The sequence below is a fragment of the Bos mutus genome, chromosome 6 (genome assembly GCF_027580195.1).
Source record: "Bos mutus isolate GX-2022 chromosome 6, NWIPB_WYAK_1.1, whole genome shotgun sequence".
NCBI lineage: Eukaryota > Metazoa > Chordata > Mammalia > Artiodactyla > Bovidae > Bos > Bos mutus.
Genome location: NC_091622.1, coordinates 110,311,002 through 110,335,629, shown reverse-complemented (window position 1 = coordinate 110,335,629; position 24,628 = coordinate 110,311,002). Strand labels below are relative to the sequence as shown.

The window sequence follows — 24,628 nt, the reverse complement described above, 5'->3', positions numbered from 1 at the left end:
TTGCAGGGAAAAGCCAATTCTGACTCCATGTTGGAACTGTTTCTCTGACTTGTTTTTTATTACTTTTCTTATTATAATCAAACATAACGGCCCATCTCAGAGAAGCCTGCCCTTCTGCCTGAATGTTAAAGTGCCTTGTTAAGCACCCAGTCCATCTGTAGATGGCAGGAAGAAAGAAATTAACACATCCTCTGCCTGAGGCTTGCCATTCCAGGAGATATTTGCAAGATTAATGGCCTTTTTACTTTGTTTCCTCACCTTCCCTCATCTCTGATCTATAAGGGAACCTGAAATCCAGACCCCATAGATGGTTATTTTGAGACATTAGTCTAACATCTCCTCAATCAGCTGGCCTCCAAATAAAGTCATATTTCTTGCCTCAGTACCTCGTCTCCAATTCCTTGGCCTGTTGTATGGTAAGCAGAGCAAGCTTGGACTTGGTAACAATTCCACTAGCGCCAGCCAGAACAAACTAGTATTTATTTCTTGAAATAAGGCCCCGATAGTCCGATCTTTTGATGTTTGTTTCTGTTTGGTAGAAAAGGAATATGAATACTATTTTACTGTGAAATTAACTTTTGAATCAAGGACTACAGCTTACACATTGCTATTTTATTTTCAATAGGAGCTGTCTTTATACATGACTTTGATGTATCATTAAAAAAACATTTTGGCCTCAGTAGCAATTTCTACCACTAAATTTCATTATGTACTAAAATTCCTCTGCCCCTATAACTTTGGGCAAGTCAGGTCTTGTCTGAATTTCAAATGCCACATTTGTACTATGAAAATATTGGATCTAAATCCACTCTAAACCCGGCGGGGAAAGTAGTAAACAGTGACTCAGCAGACCCAATAAGCTCTGGTTCAGCTGTGGATTAGTTGGGTGAGTGTGAAGAAGGGGCTTTATCTCTACAACTTTAGTTTCTCAGTCCTTGAAATGCAGGTTTTGGACTAGATTTCTTGAGGTCTTATTCTCTTGAAAATCTTAGAGACCAGACCATAAATACTAAGATGCAGTTTTACAATGCCATGAAAAGGTCTTTATAATCTCAACACTTGGATCTCTATAGTTATTGGATATTTTGAACTGCTGGGAGTTAGATAACCAGGGACTAGCTGTAATCATTTATAGTAACTCTTCCTGTGTGCTTGAAGGATTTGCCCTGTGATAAGGGCCAATTAATGAAGAATGGAATGAAGGGATAAATCACTCTCCCCTCCCTATTCAGTCAGACATATGCTGGGTAGAGAGGAGAATTATGGAGTGTTAGTCTCTGCTTAGATACTGAAACTTGGAGAGAATGGATTTCTTCTTGGTTCTCCATGAAGTGAGCTTATAAGGATTTTTTTCTTTAGTGCTATTTCTTTTTTCGATCCATCCACGCTCCACCCATGCACTCATCATACATTTATGTGCACATGCATATATCCATCTAAACCATCTAATACTGATTGATCATCCAGTACATGCTAGGTGCTGTGCTGGGTCTGAGTGCCCTTGACTTGAATGACAACTGTCTTATCCCCAAGTTAGCTATTATGACATGTTACATTGTGATCTGCAAATATGGGTCATAACTAAGTTCATAAACATCCAAAGCAGTATAATAAAACAGAATGATCTCTTCACAAGGTGGTTCTAGTGTTTCCTCTGTCCATGGAATTTTGCAGGCAAGGATACTGGAGTATGTTGCCCTTTCCTCCTCCGGGGAATGTGATTTCACATTATATTAATTAAAAAAAAATATACTACCACAATAATTGCTATACACCAGTGAGGGAGACGGGCTTCCTTGGTGACTCAGATAGTCAATAATCTGCCTACAATGTAGAAGACCTGTCCCTTTGTCAGGAAGATCCTCTGGAGAAGGAAATGGCTACCCACTCCAGTATTCCTGCTTGGAGAATTCCATGGACAGAAGAGTCTGGTGCGCTGTAGTCCATGGGGTCACAAAGAATCAGACATGACTGAGGGACTAACACTTTCAGTTCACAGTGAGGGAGACATATTTTTATGGAAAGTTAATAATTCAAACTCTGTAATTTAGAGTAGGGAAGCTGGACAGAGCATATACTTGACCTTGCCAGGGGGCTGAGGTGGATGTGGTGGGGATAAATGGGAAGACATACACAGTATTAAAGAGGAAACAGGAAGCAGAAGCTCCCAGCCGAGTTGTGTCCAGTTCCAGACACATTAAAAGCTAATCCTCAAAGCCCCAGGGCTCTGTTCTTATTGTTTGTAAATGAGATGCGCCTTCACTGACCACACAGACATTCTTGCTTTTCTTAGCTGGTGTATATCCTTACCTATATGTATGTATACATTGGATTTAAATAAAACTGGGAAAGTCTTTTTACTTTTGGATATCGATTTTGTCTTTTGTAACATTATTATTGACTATGATTTTTGCTAATAAGGTTATGGTTGAAATTAAGTACTTAATGTAAAAATCACTGGTACAGTAAATTCTTAATTAATAGTGATGATGATGATGATGATATTGTAACCCTGTGCGCCCATTGGCCTGACCCACCCAGTGTTTGCTTATCAAGATGGCAGCAATGTTGTGTTTGTGTTCACATTCCCTAAAACGGGGTTCTCAACCAGGTACAATTCAGCACCCAGGGAAAACTGGCAATGCCAGGAGACATTTTTGGTTGTCACAACTGGTGGGGAATGCCCTGGCATCAAATGAGACGTGGCTAAATGTCATTCAATGCGTGAGATAGCCATCCCATGGCAACAATTATTTGGATCCAAATATTATTAGTGTGGAGGTTGAGGAACCTTGGTTTAGAATAATGTTGGAGAGCAAGAGGTGTACAAAAATCTGTTGAGTGAAAAACGCATGAATGGATGGATGAGTGAATGGATTGGTGAATATGGGGGTTACCTGATCTCATACATGGTTAAAATTGTAGCAATTGTTGTTGTTCAGTTGCTAAGTCATGTCTGATTCTTTGGGACCCCATGGACTGCAGCACACCAGACTCCCCTGTCCTCCACTGTCTTCCAGAGTATGCTCAAAATTATGTTCACTGAAGCGGTGATGTTATCTAACCACCTCATCCTCTGCTGCCTTCTTCGCCTTATGCCTTCAATCTTTCCCAGCATCAGGTTCTACTCAGTCACTCAGTCATGTCCAACTCTTTGCAATCCCCTGGACTGTAACCTGCCAAGCTTTTCTGTCCATGGAATTTTCCAGGCAAGAGTACTGGAGTAGGTTGTCACATCTCTTGCATCTCCAGCATTGCAGGCAGATTCTTTACCACTATGCCAGCTGGGAAGCCCCCAGGATCTAACTGCTAACATTCTATTTCAGAACCAGGGTCAATTACTAACATTCAATTAATTCTGAATGCATATCCATATCTTTAAATAGCACTACAATTACCTCATGAAACAGGTCATTTCTAGTTTATTATATGGCTTTAGATATTCACAAACGTAGCTATGACTAATATTCGCAGATCACAGTGTAATAGATAATAACAGCAAACATTTACAGAATGCTTATCACATGGCACTTATTCTTGAGCATTTTGTATGTATTATTTTTCTTAATCCTCACAATCACACTTACTAACTCCAATTTACCAAGAGAAAACTGAGATTCAAAGTTTTTTTTCTGCCCCAAGGATGCCAAGTTAGTAATTGAAAGAATCATATCTTTCTGACTCCAATGCATTTTTGTGTGACCACTACATTACCATTTCCAGACACAGTAAGCTAAAAAGGCCAGTAATATCTAACTATGATCACGGTGTTATTATAGAATTTCAAGCATATTCATGACACAGTACTGTGTTCACCGGTGTTACCAAATAGAAGACATTGAAAGATGACGCGAGAGCTCCAGATGAAAGTTTATCTGATGTTGAAACTTCACCTAAAGATACTTTATCTAGTGTTGATTAAGGGCCATAGATTCAGTAGCTGCTGATTTGCTAAATATTTTCTGCATAAGAAATTCAGCAATGAATTATTATCTAATCACTTGAATATATATATATATATAAATATATATATATAATGATATTGTTTCCCATAACATCAGTAAATCACATGCAGTGATTAGAGACATATTTCTTAGATCTATTGATTTTTTTCTTCCTATCTTTGTCCCACATTTTACACTTGGAAACTTGTTTTTCAGAGATTGATTCCATCCAAAACTTCCTTTTTTTATCATTAACACAGCCTCACTAGAACTTTAATTCGGTTTACTTTGAAGCATTGCAGAATCTGGCAAGCTTTATGAGCCAACTTATTTGTGGGAAGAAAAAAGTGACACTTACTGAAAGAGTAGGGGACAATTGTCTTGCTGTATGGAGCTGTAAGAAATCTCGATTTTTAGCTGCCGTCGGACGGGTGGGGGAGTGTTGAACTAAGAAAGACCAGCAAAGGCTACACAGCATTACTGTCATTTCACCTGTTCGAGAAGCAAAATCTAGACGCCTTTTGTGTCTTTTTGAGGCTCTGAGGGCAGAGAGGATGGCCCCTGTGCTTCTGGCTCCTAATTCCTGCCCGCTGCTTCATCTGTCCGTTTCCTCCCCATACATCTGTCTGTCTGTCCATCCATGCCCCCTCTCACAGGCAGCCACTGTACCAGCCCAGAGGTCGTGGGGATTAGATGTTCCAGGTGAATTCAACTCTGCCAGGCGTTACCCTGCCCTTCCACCTTCCTTAACTTATTGAATCATCTGCCACTCTGCGTTCTCATTTATAAACGGGACCACGTACCCTTGAAAGAGCTGTCATTAGGAAGCAGTGAGATTGCAGTTAGAGGGTTTAGAGCAACTGCAGCATAGCAAGGACTCAGTAAGTGGTTCCGATTAATGAAGGTGAGGTCGGGAAAGGACTGAAAGGGCGCTTCTCATTTGAAAAAGCAGCAAAGCGAGGGAGTCATCTTAAGGTGGGGGCGACAGAGGGGTTTTTACGGAACTTCATTCATTACCTGCGGCCCCCTTTTCACCTTTCTCTCCTTTCCTGCCGTCTCTACCATCTCGTCCTGGAAGGCCGATGCGACCATGGGGCCCGGGGGAACCATTCGCTCCAGGGGGGCCTGGAGGCCCAGGCAGGCCAGGAATGCTACAGATATACCTGGGGGAGTAGCTCTCTCCTTTGAACTGATTACTCCGCGGTTGTCCACTGGCGCAAATGGCAAAACTTGTAACATAGAGCAAGACAAACATCTTTGGCTCTGAAAGAGAAACACACGGACATCAGCGCACCCTCTTAGGTGGGGGTTTCAGGATAAAGGAACAGGAGAGTGGGCATTTTCAACAATTCACCCCAGGACCACCTCACCACGGGTGTCTAAATACTGTGTTTCCCCTCATAATTCCACTTGACGTTTATTAGCACATTATTCCTTATTATAATTAAATTTATTTATCTTTAATTGAAGGATAATTGCTTTACTTTATTGTGCTGGTTTCTGCCAAACATCAACATGAATCAGCCGTAGGGATACCTATGTTCCTTCCCTCTTGAACCTCCCTCCCACCTCCCTCCCCATCCCACCCCTCTAGATAGTTACAGACCCCAGTTTGAGTTCCCTGCGTCACAGAGCAAATTCCCATTGGCTATCTATTTTACATATGGTACATATTACTCTTTTTATTAATAAGCTTTCTTGTAAAAGCACAATATTATCTTAAGTCAGAAGGAAGAAAAATGTATTTATTGAACAAAATTACTTTGGTGGAATGCTTTTGTAAAATTCCTGGTGACTCAGAAAACATTGTCTGAATTAGCACATTACTGATAGCTCTCAGTTGGTGGAGATGAAGCACTGATTTTTAAAATTCCAAAATAAATCACTTTGTTGCATTTTTTCCCTGTAGGAATTAATGATGGACTTTGAAAAATAATGTTTTTTTTTTTTTTGCAAAAGTATGCATTTTTTTGGCTTCCCTGGTGGTTCTGTGGTAAAGAATCTCCCTGCCAAGCAGGAGACTTGGGTTCAATCGCTATGTTGGAAAGATCCCCTGGAGAAGGAAATAGCAACCCATTCAGTCTTCTTGGCTGGGAAATCCCATGGACCGAGGAGCCTGGTGGGTTACAATCCATGGGGTTGCAGAAGAGTGAGACACGACTGAATGACTGAACAACAACATGCATTTTAAAAAAGAAAAAGAAATGCAAATGAATAAGATAAACATCAACATTATTCTCACCATGCAGAGATAATTACTGTTTATACTTTGATGTATATGTTCTTCTGGTCTTTTTTTTTTTTTTCTGTACTATGATGAAAAGTGATATTATGACATTCCTGGGAGTCTTTAACTTTTTTTTCACTGAACAATATGTAAGGAGTATCTCCCCATGTCAAAAATTTTCATAACATTAAAAACATTTTTGCATTTGTCTCTATTGTCCTTTATGTACACCATTTCCCCTTAATCTTTGTTTCCAGGTTTTTTTTTTTTTTTCTGGGCCAGGATAAGCAACATGCTAGATAGACGTCTTTATATCTACTCTTTGTATGCATCCATGGTCATTATTTTAGAATTTATAGACTTTTTAAAGTAAGTGAAGGGAAGTGACATTTTCAGGAAAATCATGTTTTCCATTTGCTAATCATGTGTAATGCCAATTAGTGTTAATTGGAGTTCTTTGCATGTCCTGAGTGGGGGGTGTCTCAAACTTTAATTTAAAATCTACAGGATAGAATACTTTAGTGTCCCATTAAGCTGTTAGTATTGGGGCTCAATTAAATAGCTGAGTGAAATTAAACCATGCAAGTTGCCCTGTGCCCTGAGTGAAATAGGCAACAGGTCTCCTCAGCTCTGATCTAATAGGATTTTTGTCTTCACAGAGCCTGGATGCTGACAATGATGGATCATCTATTAGCATCACATTTGGCATATAGACGGAGTGGTGGGTAGTTAGGCTGGGGACAGTTGATTTTCTAGGCTAATGGCCTTAGGGCTGTCTGCCTCTTGGGTGGGGGAAGCATGCACGTGTTTTTGCAATGGTGTAAATGAGTTGTTTTTGCCTGGTTGGACCTGCGCTTTAATGAGAAATCTGTACAATGCTTGATGTCTATGCCTGGAATATACTTGTCCAAAGGAAATAATCATAGCTTGTGAGAAAAGCAATTGGATAGAGTTTCTTTATTTTTTGACAGCCACATCAGAAAATTAACCAGCACACTGTACCACTTTTATGGCACCCATGGGGAAATTGCAACATCTTGGAATCACATCCAGAAATTTGCCAGAGCCTAGGAATGACAAACTGAGAAAAACAGAGTGTACATGTGGTTCGAAATAAGTCTGATTCCTAGAAATCTTATTTAGTGAAAAACTGAAGCAACTTATCCAAATAAAGGCTCTGTATCCTTGACCAAATCTCCACGTTCCCAGTGCCCCTGCCCTTCATAAAAAAAAAAAAAAATGAAAGCGAATATTTTTGCTATGCTCTGTTTAGAGCACAAACTCAAAATTATTTATCCTATTACTTTACTGGAATTAAGGCACTTTCTGAAAACCCCAACAGATCAGATAAACATACCAGTCTTCACAAAGATGCCTCAGAAGAGAGAAAATGGAAAGAATCTTTTTATCCAAACCTTTGTCAGTTAAAACAAAACATGGTTATTAAATTGCTACTTTCTTTTTCTTTGTAGAAAACTGATTAGAGGAAGCTTTGAGAAGGGATTTGAAAGAGAAGAACAGGTACTTATAAGGAAGCTTTTAATCAGACCTGGAATGAATTGTTGTAGCTGAGCCCAGCAGCTGGTCCTAGGAGGGACCTGAAATGATCTGAAGGGAAGATGCTTTGGGCAATGGCATCTCAGATCCTGATGGAGATGCTGAAACACACATGCCCATCATTGGGCAGTCAAAGACCACAGTCTTTGACATGTGGTCAAAGTTGAGGTTATGATGGATAGAGGGTGTAGACATTTTAAAGATGTGCTCAGAAGAAAGGATATTAATATTTCCTCAGTGGTGAAGAATCCTCTTGCCAGTGCAGGAGACCCAGGAGATGTAAGTTTGATCCCTGGGTCAGGAAGAACCTCTGGAGAAGATAATGGCAACCTGCTCCAGTATTTTTGCCTGAAAAGTCCCATGGACAGAGGAGACTGGTGGGCTACAGTTCATGGGGTCACAAAGAGTCAGACATGACCGAGTGACTAAACAACAGCAAAACAACAAGCCAGACCATGGTGCTCAAAGGAAGGATAAATTAAAACTAAAACTGATGTAATTATTGAATAAATGATGGTCACTCATTGGCAAATGCACTGGAATATTGTTTGCACAATAGTCTAAATGCCTAAAGCATTCCCAGTTAGAATATTGTGAAAGGCCCTCAGAATGGTTATCCATTAAAAATCCTCATCAGAATTGAGGGATGAGGTATTGTGGTACCTGATGAATGATGATAACACAATGATGAGTGACTACTCAAGGCTTGGGACTTGAGTCATCAGGATAACAAGGGAATGTGGGTTATAATAGAAAACTACAGAGGCTCCCCTGGTGGCTCAGACCGTGAAGAACCTACCTGCAATGCAGGAGACCTGGCTTCAATCCCTAGGTCAGGAAGATCCCCCTGAAGAAGGGACTGGCTATTGACTCCAGTGTTCTTGCCTGGAGAATTCCGGAGACAAAGGAACCTGGTAGGCTACAGGTGCAGAGTCAGACTCCACTGAGTGACTAACACACACACACACACACACACACACACACTGTGGGTTCACCTTGTAATTGTCCTTCATTTAAAAGTCGAAAGCCTCGTGGCACAAGGTCTACATGTATCTGCCTGGTCCACCTTCCTTACCTCCCTGACCTCATCTTCTACTCTCCTCCCCACTTCCCCAGCTTCAACCACAAACTGTATTGCTTGATGTTTCTCAAAGATACCAGGTATGCTCTGCCATAGGACCTTCACACTGTCTCTTCCCCTGTCTGGATCTCTCTCCTCCAGGACGCCTACATGTCTCATCTCCTCATCTGCTTCTGTCTTTGCTCAAATGCTTCCCTTTCATTAAAGACAACCCTATCCCCTTAATCTAATATCACAAACCATCTCCTACTCCCTGACCTGCCTCATGCTGCTCTAATATTTCTCTTGTCCATTGTTCTCATCATCCTCTAATTTATTAGATTATTCTTAAATATTCTTATTTTATTTATTATTAGCAATAGATTATTATATGAAATATTTTACTAAAATTTTTATTTATAAAAATATTTTAAATATCTCTTTTGATAGAATGCAAACTCCACGAGGGCAAGGATCTTTGCCTTAGCCACTGATGTCTAGAGTAGTGCTTGGCACAAAAGAATACTCAGGTTGAAGCAGAGGAGATTGTTTTGGGAGAGAGGTGTGATTTTTTGGGGAAAAAAGACTAGAGAAGAATTATAGAATATGAGAATATTACAAAAGGAAGAGGAAAGAGAAGACTTAAAGAACTATTCCTGGAGTCTGTGGGTTCCTTTCACAGTGTTTGAGAAATACAGATAAAGGACTTCAGTTCAGTTCAGTTCAGTCGCTCAGTCGTGTCCAACTCTTTTCAACCCCATGAATCGCAGCACACCAGGCCTCCCTGTCTATCACCATCTCCGGGAGTTCACTCAAACTCACGTCCATCTAGTCGGTGATGCCATCCAGCCATCTCATTCTCTGTCGTCCCCTTTTCCTCCTGCCCCAATCCCTCCCAGCATCAGAGTCTTTTCCAATGAGTCAACTCTTCCCATCAGGTGGCCAAAGTACTGGGAGTTTCAGCTTTAGCATCAGTCCTTCCAAAGAACACCCAGGGCTGATCTCCTTTAGAATGGACTGGTTGGATGTCCTTGCAGTCCAAGGGACTCTCAAGGGTCTTCTCCAACACCACAGTTCAAAAGCATCAATTCTTAAGCGCTCAGCTTTCTTCACAGTCCAACTCTCACATCCATACATGACCACTGGAAAAACCATAGCCTTGACTAGATGGACCTTTGTTGGCAAAGTAATGTCTCTGCTTTTCAATATGCTATCTAGGTTGGTCATAACTTTCCTTCCAAGGAGTAAGCGTCTTTTAATTTCCTGGCTGCAGTTACCATCTGCAGTGATTTTGGAGCCCCCCAAAATAAAGTCTGAAACTATTTCCACTGTTTCCCCATCTATTTCCCATGAAGTGATGGGACCAGATGCCATGATCTTCGTTTTCTGAATGTTGAGCTTTATGCCAACTTTTTCACTCTCCTCTTTCACCTTTATCAAGAGGCTTTTTAGTTCCTCTTCACTTTCTGCCAAGTTGTTTTAATTGTGTATAGTCTAGAGTTTTAAAAATATTTATTTTTTGTATAGCTAAAACATGTACATTTATAAAATTCAAAAAAAAAAAGATGTGCAATCAAAAGGAAATCTCTTCTCCTTCCCTACTGTCTCCCAGACATCCAGGTTCCCTCTCTAGGGGCAATTCCTGTTGCTTGTGACTTCTATGTCCTACCCCTATGAAAGTCCTGTATGCAAATTCTTGCACCTTGTTTTTTCACCTGGCTTGGAGATCTTTCCATATCAATATATAGATAAAGCTGCCTCATTCTTTTTTTAGTGGTTATAGAATATCCATCATAAAGGTGTATTATATTTAACAGGTCACCTATCGATGAATATTTGGGATATTTTTATCCTTGTGCTATTACAAACAATAATGCCATGGATATTTATATATATATTTCTTTGCATGTGGTTTATAACATGAGCAGCAATAGCTTTTCCTAGTTTGTTTTTTCACTTCGTTTGTGTATTTTTAAAAATCACTTTATTGTGAAAGTATTTTTTGAGGTTTAATTTCTTGTGCTTAGAAGGCCGTTCCCATTTCAAGATAACAAGAATAATTCTTCTTTTCTTTTAGCTTTTTGTTTCATTTATATATTTAAAAATTTAGTTGCTCAGTTGTGTCCAACTCTTTGCGACCTCATGGACTGTAGCCCACCAGGCTCCCAGAATTTCCCAGGGAAGGATACTGGCGTGGGTTGTCATTTCCTTCTCTTTGTTTCACTTTTCATGTTTAAAATTTGAGTTACTGGAAATTTTTCTGATAAAAAGTGTGAGGTACGGATGCACCATTATATTTTCAACACTTTGTATTAAATGATTCATCCTTCACCCATTGGTTTGCAATGAATTTGGTTATTTTGCATGAGAATAAATTATGTGAGTCATGACTCTATACACATTACAACATTTTTAAAGTTTTTTGAGGTTTAATGTGAGCATCATAAAACTGATCAATGTAAAACATACAATTCAATGTACACCACAATCTACTTAAGAACATTTTCAAAACTACAAAAGGAAATCTTATACACATTTGTAGTCACTCCTCATATAAAATATCCTGAAAGACTGCATTGAATTATGTAAATTTATGTAGAATTTGTGTTAAAATGTATTTTTTCCCACTGTTGTGCTCCTTTGGAGTTATAAAATTCTGGTCAACCACTTGTAAAAGAATGAAACTAGAACACTTTCTAACACCATATACAAAAATAAACTCAAAATGGATTAAAGATCTCAACGTAAGACCAGAAACTATAAAACTCCTAGAGGAGAACATAGGCAAAACACTCTCCGACATACATCACAGCAGGATCCTCTATGACCCACCTCCCAGAATATTGGAAATAAAAGCAAAAATAAACAAATGGGACCTAATTAAACTTAAAAGCTTCTGCACATCAAAGGAAACTATTAGCAAGGTGAAAAGACAGCCTTCAGAATGGGAGAAAATAATAGCAAATGAAGCAACCGACAAACAACTAATCTCAAAAATATACAAGCAACTCCTCCAGCTCAACTCCAGAAAAATAAATGACCCAATCAAAAAATGGGCCAAAGATCTAAATAGACACTTCTCCAAAGAAGACATACAGATGGCTAACAAACACATGAAAAGATGCTCAACATCACTCATTATCAGAGAAATGCAAATCAAAACCACTATGAGATACCATTTCACACCAGTCAGAATGGCTGCGATCCAAAAGTCTACAAATAATAAATGCTGGAGAGGGTGTGGAGTTATAAAATTAAAGGTCTGGAACTATTGTTAATTTGAACAGATCTGTCCTGGATATTAATTGTAAATGACTCTGTATGCAATTTTTCTGTAAGGATTACAAAGTAACAGAACTTTAATTCTTTTAAACATATATTTTTAAAATTACTCTGTGGTACTGTAGATTTCAAAACCTTCATGTTAATGCGTATTTTGAATCTGTAATGTAGGAATGTAGTATACAGTGTTTTACAAATCTTCTTGGTCATAGAACCCTTTGTTTTTGTTAAACTAGCTATGTAAAATACTTGGAAAAACACTGGATAAATTAGAGCAAAGGTTCAACTTTTAGAACATCTGTCCACAGTTGGAGATCTTTCTGTAAATAGTATGGTTTTCTTTTATCGTAAAATAAAATAAACGCATGCATACATGGTCAACTAATACTTGACAAGGGAGCCAAGAATACTCACAAGGCAAAATATAGTCTCTTCAATAAATAAATGATGTTGGAAAAACTAGATATTCACACAAACACACACACAAAAAAAGAAAGAAACTGGAATCCTGTCTCACATCACTCAGGAAAATAACTCAAAAGGGTTAAAGACTTAAATGTAAGGCTGAACATCATAGAACCTCTGGAAGAACACATAGGAAAAAAGCACAGTAACATTGGTCCTGGCAACAGTTTTGGGGATGTAGCACCAAAAGCATAAGCAACAACAGCCAAAATAAACAAACGGGACTACATCAAATTAAAAAGTTTCTGCACAGCAAAAGAAATGATGAACAAAATGAAAGGGCAAATATGGGAGAGAAAATATTTGCCAATCATGTATCCGATAAGGGGTTAATATCCAAAATACATAGTGAGCTCGTATAATTCAATAGTAAAAACCAAATAATCCAATTAAAAATGGGCAAAGGATCTGAATAGGCAGTTTTTTCCCCCAAAGAAGACATATGAATGGACAGCAACATCAAAGATGCTCAACATCACCAATCATCAGGAAAATGCAGATCAGAAACACATCGAGCTATCACATCTATTAGAATGATTGTCATTGGAAAGAGAACACAAGTGACGAGAACGTGGAGAAAAACAATATGGTACACCCTTGATGAGAATATGAACTTGTATAGCCATTGGAAGAGACAGTATGGAGATTCCTCAAGAAATTAAAATTAGAACTACCATTCTAGTTTTAGACTCAGCAATCCTACTTTTGGGGTATATATCTGAAGGAAATGAAAATCATTACCTTGAAGAGATATCTGAATTCCTACAAAAAATCTAATTCAAAAAGTATATCCACCCCAACATTCATAGCAGCATCATTCACACTAGCCAAGACATGGACGCCACCTAAGTTTCCACTGACAGATGAATGGATGAGGGTAATATATGAATGAATAAAGGAAATATATAGAATATACAGTATAATAGTATTCAGCCACAAAAAGTAAACTCTGCCATTTGCGACCACATGGAGAGCCCGAGGGCTCAAGTGCACACAGCCCTGAAACAGCCCAGGTAGGTAGGATTTGAACCAAGCTCTTCTGTCTCTGAACACTTGGGTTTCTTCCCGACATCATGTGAGGGAAACTGTAGCATGACTTCATGGCAAAGGGCTCAATTACTAATTCAATTTGAAAATGTGTTTTGCCTGGAAGTCATTAGAAGGATAGGTAAGCATGGCTGCCAAAGTGAGACACATCCTTGGCTTATAGGGGAAGGGATTTCACAACAGTGGGCTGTGTCCTCCTCTGGGATGTGAGCAGGACAGGACGGGAACTGAGGTGCTCACACCCCAGTGCCTTCTGTCTGTGCGTCCTCAGCTCTGCCTTGGGGGCTTGGGTTTTCCTTCTCAGACTGCCTTCTTCTGTTGACCATGAAGCCCCTCCCTCTCCTGTCTCTACTCCAGGCTCCACGATCGCGCAGCCACATGGTGTGATGGCTGACTATTGCCTTTTCTCCACCAGAATGTAAACTCCATCACTGACACTCAGGGCAGAGACTAATCTACAGCAGAGGCTCAACAAGGGTTGAGTGAAGGAAAAGAGTTAATCGATATTTATTCTTATCAACAGCTCCTGATTTATAAAGCTCTGGCTGCTTTATATAAAAGGCAATGATGGTACAGCAATAATCAGTGCTGACATTTGTCAAACAGTTTGTTGTCTATTTGACACGTGAAGCCCTGTCTTCCCAAAGACCCTCTCCTGGTAGGTCAGATAGGGAACCCATGTGCAGAGAAGTCAGGTGACTTGTCTGCAGTCACAGAGCTAGTGCTACACCAGGAATTTGAACCCAGGTCTTCAATTTCATGGATTCTCCTTCCAGAGCTATTTGATTCATAAACTTAAAAGCTACCATAATGAAACAGGATGTTGCAGCTGCCATCTGCCAAGATTCTAAAAAAAGAGTAAACACCATACCTTGCTCTGGGATGGGGGTTGCTCCAGAATTCTAAATCCACAATAGACTGAGGATCTTTCATGAGAGCTCAGAGAAAATCTTGCTTTGGTACCAGACAGAAAAACAGATCCAAGTTCTCAGAGATTTTCAAATAGTTGTGCTAAAAATAATTCTCTCCTTTGGTCCCAGAGAGACAGAGGCACTGGAAGTCATTCACCGGGTGAGGCTCAGTCAGGGCCAGTTATGTTTTGTTTAACATAAACTGGGGAGCGCCGTCTTCTCTCGCCCGTTAAGTGTACAGGCGCCTCCATCTCTTGTGTGTCGTGGCCTCGTTTTCAGATTTGTTTACTTAATTTTTTCCCCTCTTCATTTGTTTTCCACTGAGTGAATGTTTCAGGAAAAAAATTACTCACTGACTGGAAATTAGTTGTTAACTTAGAACAGTTATGTCCTATTTGAGCATTTTCAATGTAGAATCTTCAGATTCTGGACTTGCGCTTGTGTCTCCTGGGATAGCAAGGGGAGCGGTCCCTATTCTGGATAAATACGGCAGGAAAATGGTCCATCATTCTACAAGCTGCAAAGTGAAAGAGGGGGACGAATCCTGTATTGCTGTTTTCTTTGTTCTCTGCTGAATGGATAAATGATTGGATATTTTTAGAAGGCTAATAGGTCTTTGTTCCTGTAGAGAACTGATTACAACAACTCAAAAGGCAGATGGTTCTCCAAACCCTTTGATGATTCATCGTCAGTGCAATTAGTTTCCTTCTGTCCTTTGGGTAAGAACTTCACGTATCTTCTCAGCAAAAGTAGTATGTAGTTTATGATGGCATTTACGGAAAATAAGTCACCGAAAAATTTTGTTTTTTATCTTGCTTTCCCCACTATACTTTTCAAGCTACTTAGAATGCAAATTGAAAGAAGTACTTCTGGTTGGGGAAGTGGGCACAAGTCACAAATTTTTACCAAGAAGACTGGTGGCCTCCTTACTCTGAAAAGGTTTACTTTGCCTTGGCTATCTGTCCTCCCATATTTGGGTTAATTGCTCAGTGGGTAAAGAATCTGCCTGCAATGCAGGAGACACAGGAGATATGGGTTCAATCCCCAGGTTGGAAAGATACCCTGGAGAAGGAAATGGCAACCTGCTCCAGTATTCTTGCCTGGAGAATCCCATGGACAGAGGAGCCTGACAGGCTAAGGTCTTTGAGGTCGCTAAGAGTCGGACATGACTGAGTGACTAAGCAAACATGCACGTCCACCATCACCCCCAATCTGAAAAAAATAGTCTTTTGAATTTGTTGGCTGTGCAAAATCTGAGTGCTAACATAGGGTCACAAAACCAATGCCTTGAGCACAGACATGAGGCAGAGTTTTTGTTAATCAGAGAGAATCTCTGGGTTTATTTTTTCATCCTCAAAACAAGATGGTTGTGTTTGATAATTCCTAAGTTTTCTCATAGTTCTTAAAATTGTTTCATCTCATGCTTAATGAGGTGGAACTTAAAAACTAATGTCAGCTTCTGCATACATGCAGAAGCGATATAGGTCGCTTGGAAGGAGATGCTTGTTTTTGAGAGAAGTCCCTCAGGTGACCCTGTTAGTGCATAAAGGGATGACTTGATAGTGGCTTGAGGAAGACTTGCCTCTCAGGGACCCTTGGAAGGAGAGGGGTTGACATTGTTTACTTAAAGCTGCCAAGGTGTTCAGGAAAGGAAGGAATCAAGGGCCCAGTTCCTTCTCTCCATGATGCAAATTTAAAGAGTAGTCATGGATGACAGGATTGGCCTGATCCAAAGTCTGCTGTGAAGAAAGGACACTGTGGACCAGAGGATGCAACTGAGCTGGGGGTATGCGGGAATCTGGGCCAAAAAGCCTAAAGGATTTGTAGTTGGCTGGTTTTGGAAGAATACGTGGATGAGGCTGACTGTTCATCTGTCTTCAGTCATTCTGTCATGGCGGCTCTTCTTTAGGAAACAGTGGTTGAACACACCATGGTGGGTTAAGAGGGTCATTATACTGAAGCCTGGTGAGTGGGTAATAATGAGGTAAGCTAGAACATCTCCTGCAAACAGACAAGCATCTACTGGACTCTGCGCAGAGTGAGGCCGCTTGGTAGAAGCTAAAACAACAAGGCAAGTGGACCATCAGGGATTTGTTTTTCACTTTCTGCCTGAGTTAGAAGTAGAAATGACCCCATTCAAACCAAGAAAGCCCCTAGAATTCTTAAATTGTTCATAGAGGGAGAGCATTTAGATCTTGACTAGTGTATGTGTGATCTTAGTCACTTAGTCGTGTCCCACTCTTTGCGACCCCATGGACTGTAGTCCCCTGTAGCCCGCCAGGTTCCTCTGTCCATGGGGATTCTCCAGGCAAGAATATTGGAGTGGGTTGCCATGCCCTCCTCCAGGGAATTGTCCTGACCCAAGGATCGAACTGGGGACTAAATGCATTGTAGGCAGATTCTGTATCAGCTGAGCTACCTGGGAAGTCCCTTGACTAGTCTACCTACTAATAAAAGCAAATGGAAACCTGAAAAGCAATTGGAAGAAAAAAATGGCATGACTATATTTGAACTTGAATTGGCACATGGATGATAGAGGCTGAATGTTTTCATTGGTTCATTCCTAGGGTTGCACCGCAAAGCAACTCACTGTCATATGTAAGAAAATCCTGACTGTCTGAACTTAAAGGAATCTCCCCACACTCCCCTCTGAGGCCTTCTAAAAGCCTGGACTGGAATTGCAGTCCTTATAATCTTAATTACCATAATGCCAGCCTGTGGATATATATGTATACATTTGTATACAAGTGATGACTTTATTTCTATTGAACTATAGTTGATTCACAATGTTGTATTGGCTTCTGATATACAGCAAATTGACTAAGTTATACATATATTTTCCTTTATAGTTTCTTACAAGATACTGAATATAGTTCCCTGTGCTATACAGTAGGATCTTGTTTTCCATCTATTAAGACATTTTATATGAAGTAGTTGTTGTTTTTCAGTTGCTAAGTCATATCTGACTCTTTGTGACCCCATGTACTACAGCACACCAGGCTCCTTTGTCCTCCCCTGTCTCCTGGAGTTTCCTCAAATTCATGTCCATTGTGTTGGTGATACTATCCAACCATCTCATCCTCTGCCGCCTCCTCCTCCTTTTTTTTTTTTTTAACTTTTCCGTGAGTTTTTTTCAAACTCTTCCAAGGAGTCAGTTCTTCACATCAGGTGGCCAAAGTATTGGAGTTTCAGTCTTAGTATCAGTATTTCCAATGAATATTCAGAGTTGGTTTCCTTTAGGATTGACTGGTTTGATCTCCTTGCAGTCCAAGGAACTCTCAAGAGTCTTTTCCAGTGCTACAATTTGAAAGAATCAATTCTTTGGCACTCAGCCTTCTTTATGGTCCAACTCTCATATCTGTACATGAACACTGGAAAAACCACAGCTTTGACTATAAGGACATTTGTTGGCAAAGTGATGTTTCTTCTTTTTAATATGCTGTCTAGGTTTTCACAGCCTTCCTGCCAAGGAGAAAGCATCTTTTAATTTCATGGCTGCAGTCACCATCCACAGTGATTTTGGAGCCCAAGAAAAGAAAATCTGTCACTGCTTCTACTTTCTCCCCTTCTATTTGCCATGAAGTGATGGGACTGGATACCATGATCTTTTATGTGTATTGAGTTTAAGCCAGCTTTCACTCTGCTCTTTCACCCTCATCAAGAGGCTGTTTAGTTCTTCTTCACTTTCTGCCATTAGAGTGGTATCATTTGCATATCTGAGATTGTTGCTATTTCTCCCGGCAATCTTGATTCCAGCTTGTGATTCATCCAGCAAGGCATTTCACACCATGTACTCTGCATAGAAATGAGTACATGTCTCTCATGTCTCCTGCAACGGCAGTTGGATTCTTTACCATTCGCACCACCTGGAAAACCTCATATAACAGAGTATGTATCTGCTAATCCCAAACTCCTAATTATTCCCTCCCCTCCCTTTCCCCTTTGAAAACCGTAAGTTTATTTTCTATATCTGTGAGTTTGTTTCTATTTTTTGCCTTTTTCTGTTTTGTAAATAAGTTCATTTGTATCTTTTTTTTTAATTAAAAAAATTTTTTTAATAAGTGCTATCCTATGATATTTGTCTTTCTCTGATTTACTTAATATGATAATTTCTAGGTCCATCCATGTTGCTACAAATGGCATTATTTCCTTCATTTTTAATGGCTGAGTAATAGTCCATTGTATATATGCACCACATCTTCTTTATCCATCAGTTGATGGGCACTTGAGCTGCTTCCACGTTTTGGTTATTATAAACAGCGTTGCTATGAACATTGGGGTGCGTGTAAGTGATGATTTCTTAAAGGGCTTTTCTCATTCACTTCTCTTTGTGTTGACACCGCCTCTGCCAAAGAGCTTAGAAATGGATGAATTTGTTGACTACCAGAGAGATAGATGTGTTCTTATTTTTCTGTTTTAACTTGGCCACGTTTTGGTACAATTTATGGATGGTATCACCAACTCAATGGACATGAGTTTGAGTGAACTCCAGGAGTTGGTGATGGACAGGGAGGCCTGGCATGCTGTGATTCATGGGGTCCCAAAGAGTTGAACACGACTGAGCAACTGAACTGAACTGATGGGTGTTCATATTTGCTTTTCTGTATCACTCATAATTTACTTAAATTCCCTATAGTGTTTGATGGCAAGGTTTCTTATTAAAATCACAGTAATTTTTTCATTCTGCAATATTTGATTTTTTCTTCATTATTTTTCATCTCAGATAATGTTTTATAATCTATGTTTTCCTGGACTTATGCTTCTTCACAGATAGAACACTTCTTTGAAATAATCTCCTAGTGTTCAGACCTTGATGGAATTAAAGCTTGTTATTGCCTATTTCATTCAGCTATTTTCATACTAATTTTAGAGACAGTGGCAAAAAAATGACGGGTAGAAAAATACGCTGAAGGGAGTGTGGTCGTTGTTGTTTAGTCGCTGTGTTGTGTTCGACTGTTTGCGACCCCCATGGACAATAGCCTGCCAGGCTCCTCTGTCCATGGGATTTTCCTGGCAAGAATACTGGAGTGAGTTGCCAGTCCCTTCTCCAGGGGATCTTCTCGATCCAGGGATTGAACTCAGGCTTCCTGCAAGTCTCCTGCATTGACAGGTGGATTCTTTACTGATGAGCCACAGAGGAGAGAGTGACTGAAGGTAAGAAGTGGGTTCTGTTTTTACCTGCCACTTATGCTCAGGCCGAGGTCTTATTCTGTCTTTTCTAAGGCAGATTATTTTTTTTCCTTTCAGCTTGTGATTTTTTTTTTTTTTCTGTAGGCTTAACTCACTTTTCAACTGAACTCAGTTCAATCTAGACCAGTCCAATCAATGTTCATGCAGCATTTCAGTGTGCTGGTGAAACAGCTCTCAAGAAAATGGCTTAGATGGGTAGTTTTGTCAATTTCCTTGGTGTAAATACTCCCGTCAGAGCCAGTTTCAAGCTACCAACCTGATTTACTGAAAGCAAAGCTGTGAAGAATTGCCCATTACTTGCTGGTCTCAGCTAATTCAGCACAACACTGAGAATACATACATGCATACATATATATATGTCAATTCCAGGTACTAGAATTATTTTAAAAAGAAGATCCTAGCTTATGTGCTAGGGCTTCCCTTGTGGCTCAGAAGGTAAAGAATCTGCCTGCAATGTGGGAGACCTGGGTTTGATCTCTGGGTAGGGAAGATTCTGCAGGTCCCCTGCAGAAGGGAAAGGCTACCCACTCCAGTATTCTGGCCTGGAGAATTCCATGGACTGTATAGTCCATGAGGTCGCAAAGAGTTGGACATGGCAGAATGACTTTCACTTTTTCAGCTTATGTGCGAAGACATTACATCATTTTCTCCTTTAATCCTCACCCTAACCTCCTTTTAAAAAAGTATTTATTCATTTATTTTTGTCTGTACTGGATCTTTGGGGCTGTGTGTGGGCTTTTCTCTAGCTGCGGTTCATGGGTGTCTCATCGTAGTGGCTTCTCTTGTTGCTTCTGTAATTGTGATGCAGGGGTTTAGTTACCCTGCGGCATGTCCGATCTTCAGGGACCAGAGATCGAACTAGTGTCCCCTGCATTGGCAGGCAGATTCTTAACCGCTGGACCGCTGGGGAAGTTCACCATAACCTATTAAGGTGAATAATTTTATCATCCTTCTTTTGAAGGTGAGGAATGTAGGCAGGCTGACCCACCATGGGCCCACGTAGCCCTTCTCAATGTGCCCTAAGGGCTTGCTGACTTTACAAGACCAGGCTCCTGCATCCACATGCTCTGCTGACAGTCGGTGTCTCACACACCTGGCGCTCCTGACCCCTCTTCTCCTCCCCACAGCTCTAGGTTCGGGTGGGAATCTTGTGTTTTTAGCCTCAGTGCCTTGCTTATGTCACCTTTTCTGGCTTGCGAGTCCCTGCTAGCCATGTCTGTCCAATGTCCTTTTCTTCATCTCCTCGATTTTGTCCTCCATACACATTATGTTCTCCAGAAAGTCTCCCTGATGCTCTCAGCAGGTGCAGCCTTTCCTTCCCTTGAGCCCTCTTAACATATTATTTAGATTTCTCTTATGCTTCTTAACTCATGGGTTCTTAACTAGATCTATTGCATCTGCACACCAGTGGATTGGGTGGAGGTACTTAACTTTTTTCAAAGACTGTATGGGCAATTCTGAAAGCCTCAGTGGCCTGGCATTGAGAATCTTTCCCTTATCTACTTCTGCTCAACTGATGCCTCCTCTGTTAGTCTTTCCAAGCCAGGGAGTGTTAGTGATGTAAATCTGATCTGGTCTTCTCACTCTTTCATCCTGTTTTTTTTTTTTTTTTTTAATTCATCACCTTATCACATATTTATTGAGCTCCTATCATATGCCAGATACTGAGTGTTTCATCTTGATATTCAATGGTGAGCAAATATGGAGTCCTTAGAGAGAAAAAGTCTAGGGGGGAAGACAGACATTCATCGAATAATCACAAGACTGTGTTGAACAGATGTTAACTGGGACTTTCCATCCTCCTGGAGTCTCAGTTGAGGACTCAAGGCAGAGAATAATGGGCAATCTGTGCCCACACATTCATTTAAGACTTGCCAAAACCCAGCTGGATCTGATACTAGCCATCTTCCAGTTTTACCACTTTTTAAAAGAGAAAACTAGAAATTCAAACCTAATGAATAGTTGAAGCAAGTCATCAAGGTAGAGAGCTATTAGTTGATAAGGGAATGCCCTCTCCCTTCCCTTTGTATGTGGGAGGGGAGGGAGGAATGATACCGTCCAGCTCCTAACCTAGCGGCATGGTCCTCAGGAAATCACTGAGTGTTAGAGGTGACTGCAAGAAAGAAGCCGTCTTGTTCTCCAGGTGGATGTGTACTGAGCTGTGAACCTGAAAGCCATTCAGCTCTTACGGGATCAGAGAAATGTGAGGGAGCTGGACCCACCCCCAACGTTTGATACCTTATGTGAACACAGAAACTAGGGAATTCTGAAGGCAGAAGGCTATTTGGACAAGAGAGAGCAGCGTAGAAGCAGCTATTAAAGAGGCAAGGATGTATGCATTTCCCTAGAGATACAAGGTAGTAAGGAATGGCAGCTGGAACTGGACCACTTCAGTGGGACCTCTTAAGACAGGAGGGTGTCCTCCTGGGATGAGGAGGCCAAGAAGAAGCCATGTAGTGTATCACCAAGTGCAGAAGCTGAGGCCGGTGTGGGGACAGCTCAGGGCACCCTTCTGGAAGTTTATCACCCACTATTGCTGTTGTTCAGTCCCTAAGTCCTGTCTGTCTACCCCAGCAAAGGGTCTGGACTGCAGCGTGCCAGGCTCCTGTATCCTTAACTATCTCCTGGAGTTTGCTCAAATTCATGTCCACTGAGTCTGCGATGCTATCACCCATATCAGAAACCTATTTACCACTGATACTACGTGTAAAATGGATAACTAATGAGAACCTACTCTATAGCACAGGGATCTCTACTCAAGCTCTGTGGTGACCTAAGTGGGAAGGAAATCCAAGAAAGAGGGGGTGGGTGTATATGTACCTGTATGGCTGAGGTATTTTCTTGTACAGCAGAAGCTAATACATTGTAAAGCAGTTATATGACAAAAAAATTAATTAAAAAATAAAAAGAAACCTGTGTGCCACAAAGCTACCTTAGAAAACCTCTGATGGCCCTGAGAAATGTTCAACCAGAGAAAGAGAGCATTTGAATACCTGGGGACCTGAGCAGATATTGGCAGCCAGGATAAAATCATACAAGTCGCATCCATTAAGGAAAAATCATTTGGTCACATTTTTCTAATTCCCTTTTCTCTCTGCTCTGACTCTAGGCATGCCCAAAGTGGAAGGAGAGGTCGAAGACGGGGGAAGATTGAAAAGCATAACAGATTATCAGCTGGAGCCTTAGAAGGGACAAGCTTTGTACTGGATATGATTTGGGGGTATTGATTTTGATTTGTCTTTTTAATGTTCGAAAATGAGTCACAACTGACTTAACAAGAGGGTTCGCGTCACTGAAAGTGGCTAGAAAGCTAAGGAATTTGCTTGAGTTGTCATGAAAGGGGAGAGGCAGAGATCCAGCAGGATTTGATTGGAAGAAGTGACAGAAGACAAATGAAGCTATTTCTTATTTATATCTCATTTAGGACATAGATGATCATTTGATAAATTCATGAAACTCTGGAGAGTGTTCTGAAGGGAAACTAAAGAGTGTTATGGGAATATTTAGCAAGGCAATCTCCACGAGACCTTGAGCTTATCTGAAAAAATGATGTGTGATCTGAAATACGAAAAGGGAACAGTCATTAACCAGGAGGAGCATTGGGAAAGCATTTCTAAGATGTGGGAATGCCATGTGCAAAGGCCCTGGTGTAGAAGAGAATGGTTTGGAAAGAAGGCCATTGAAAGGAGCAAAGGAGAGCATATGTCCGAAGGGAGGATGTGCCTGAAACAGGCAGGGCTCTGCTGGCCTTTGAAGGTTCTGATCTTTATCCTGAAGGGCTATGAATGGGATTTTATGGAGCAGGCCGTCAACTATCTGTCAACCCCTGTTACAATATGAAGTTGTTGCAATTAGAGGTGATGCTGACTGTCACTTCCTGGCTCTTCCAGGTGACGTCAATAAACTAAAGAGACTTTATTTGGCATCTGAATTGAATCTGCTTTCATTACTGAAAAATGTAAGTTCATTTAAAAAAATATTTCTTTACTATTTGGCTGTGCCAGGTCTTAGCTGTGGCATGGGGGATCTAGTTCCCCGATCAGGATTGGAACCTGGGCCTCTTGCGTTGAAAGTGCAGAATCTGAGCCACTGGACCACCAGGAAAGCCTTCTTTTAAAAAGATTTAAATTCTTGTGAGAAAAGCAGTCTGTATGTTTAAAAAAAATTCGTGTACGCACTGAATGAACAAATGACGTTGACCTCTGCCAATGTACCAGGGGCTGTTTCAGGAGATGAGGGGCTGAAAGAGGAAGACAGGATTCTAATGCTGCCGAGCTCACTCTAGTGCGAATTTCAAGTTATTAGGAAAGAGAGACGGAGAAGGCAATGGCACCCCACTCCAGTACTCTTGCCTGGAGAATCCCATGGATGGAGGAGCCTGGTGGGCTACAGTCCATGGGGTCGCACAGAGTCGGCCAGGACTGAAGTGACTTAGCAGCAGCAGCAGCAGCAGGAAAGAGAGGTGCCTCCAAGGCCATCTGCCTGACTTTCCCATTTTATAGACAGATAAAAGCTTCAGTTGAAAGGGACACTTCCAAAGGCTACATTTATTCATAAGACCAGGACTAGAACTCAGGTCCCTGTATATCTTTTCCAAGATCCTCTCTCCTGCAACCTGGCTTAAAACTCAACATTCAAAAATCTAAGATCATGGCATCCAGTCCCATCACTTCATGGCAAATAGAAGGGGAAAAGTAGAAGCAGTGGCAGATTTTACTGGGCTCTAAAATCACTGATGGTGACTGCAGTCATGAAATTAGAAGACGCTTGCTTCTTGGAAGGAAAGCTATGACATACCTAGACAGCATATTAAAAAGCAAAGACATCACTTTGCCGACAAACGTCCATCTAGTCAAAGCTATGGTTTTTCCAGTAGTCATGTATGGATGTGAAAGTTGGACTATAAAGAAAGTTGAGTGCTGAAGAGTTGATGCTTTTGAACTGT

At 40.7% G+C, this 24,628-nt stretch overlaps 1 protein-coding gene across 5 annotated transcripts in view; it reads right to left on the bottom strand.

Moving 5' to 3' along the window:
- C1QTNF7 (C1q and TNF related 7) overlaps window positions 1–24,628 on the bottom strand; it is a 128,879-nt gene that overhangs the window by 3,570 nt on the left and 100,681 nt on the right. For 3 of the 5 annotated variants that reach the window (XM_070372715.1, XM_070372716.1, XM_070372717.1), the window contains one exon: window positions 4,962–5,207. In XM_070372715.1, the coding sequence (XP_070228816.1) occupies window positions 4,962–5,207 (246 nt within the window). Of the gene's footprint in view, window positions 1–386; window positions 529–4,961; window positions 5,208–14,453; window positions 14,983–24,628 lie in introns of those variants that run through there. The other 2 variants (XM_005911426.3, XM_005911425.2) reach the window with 2 other exon arrangements.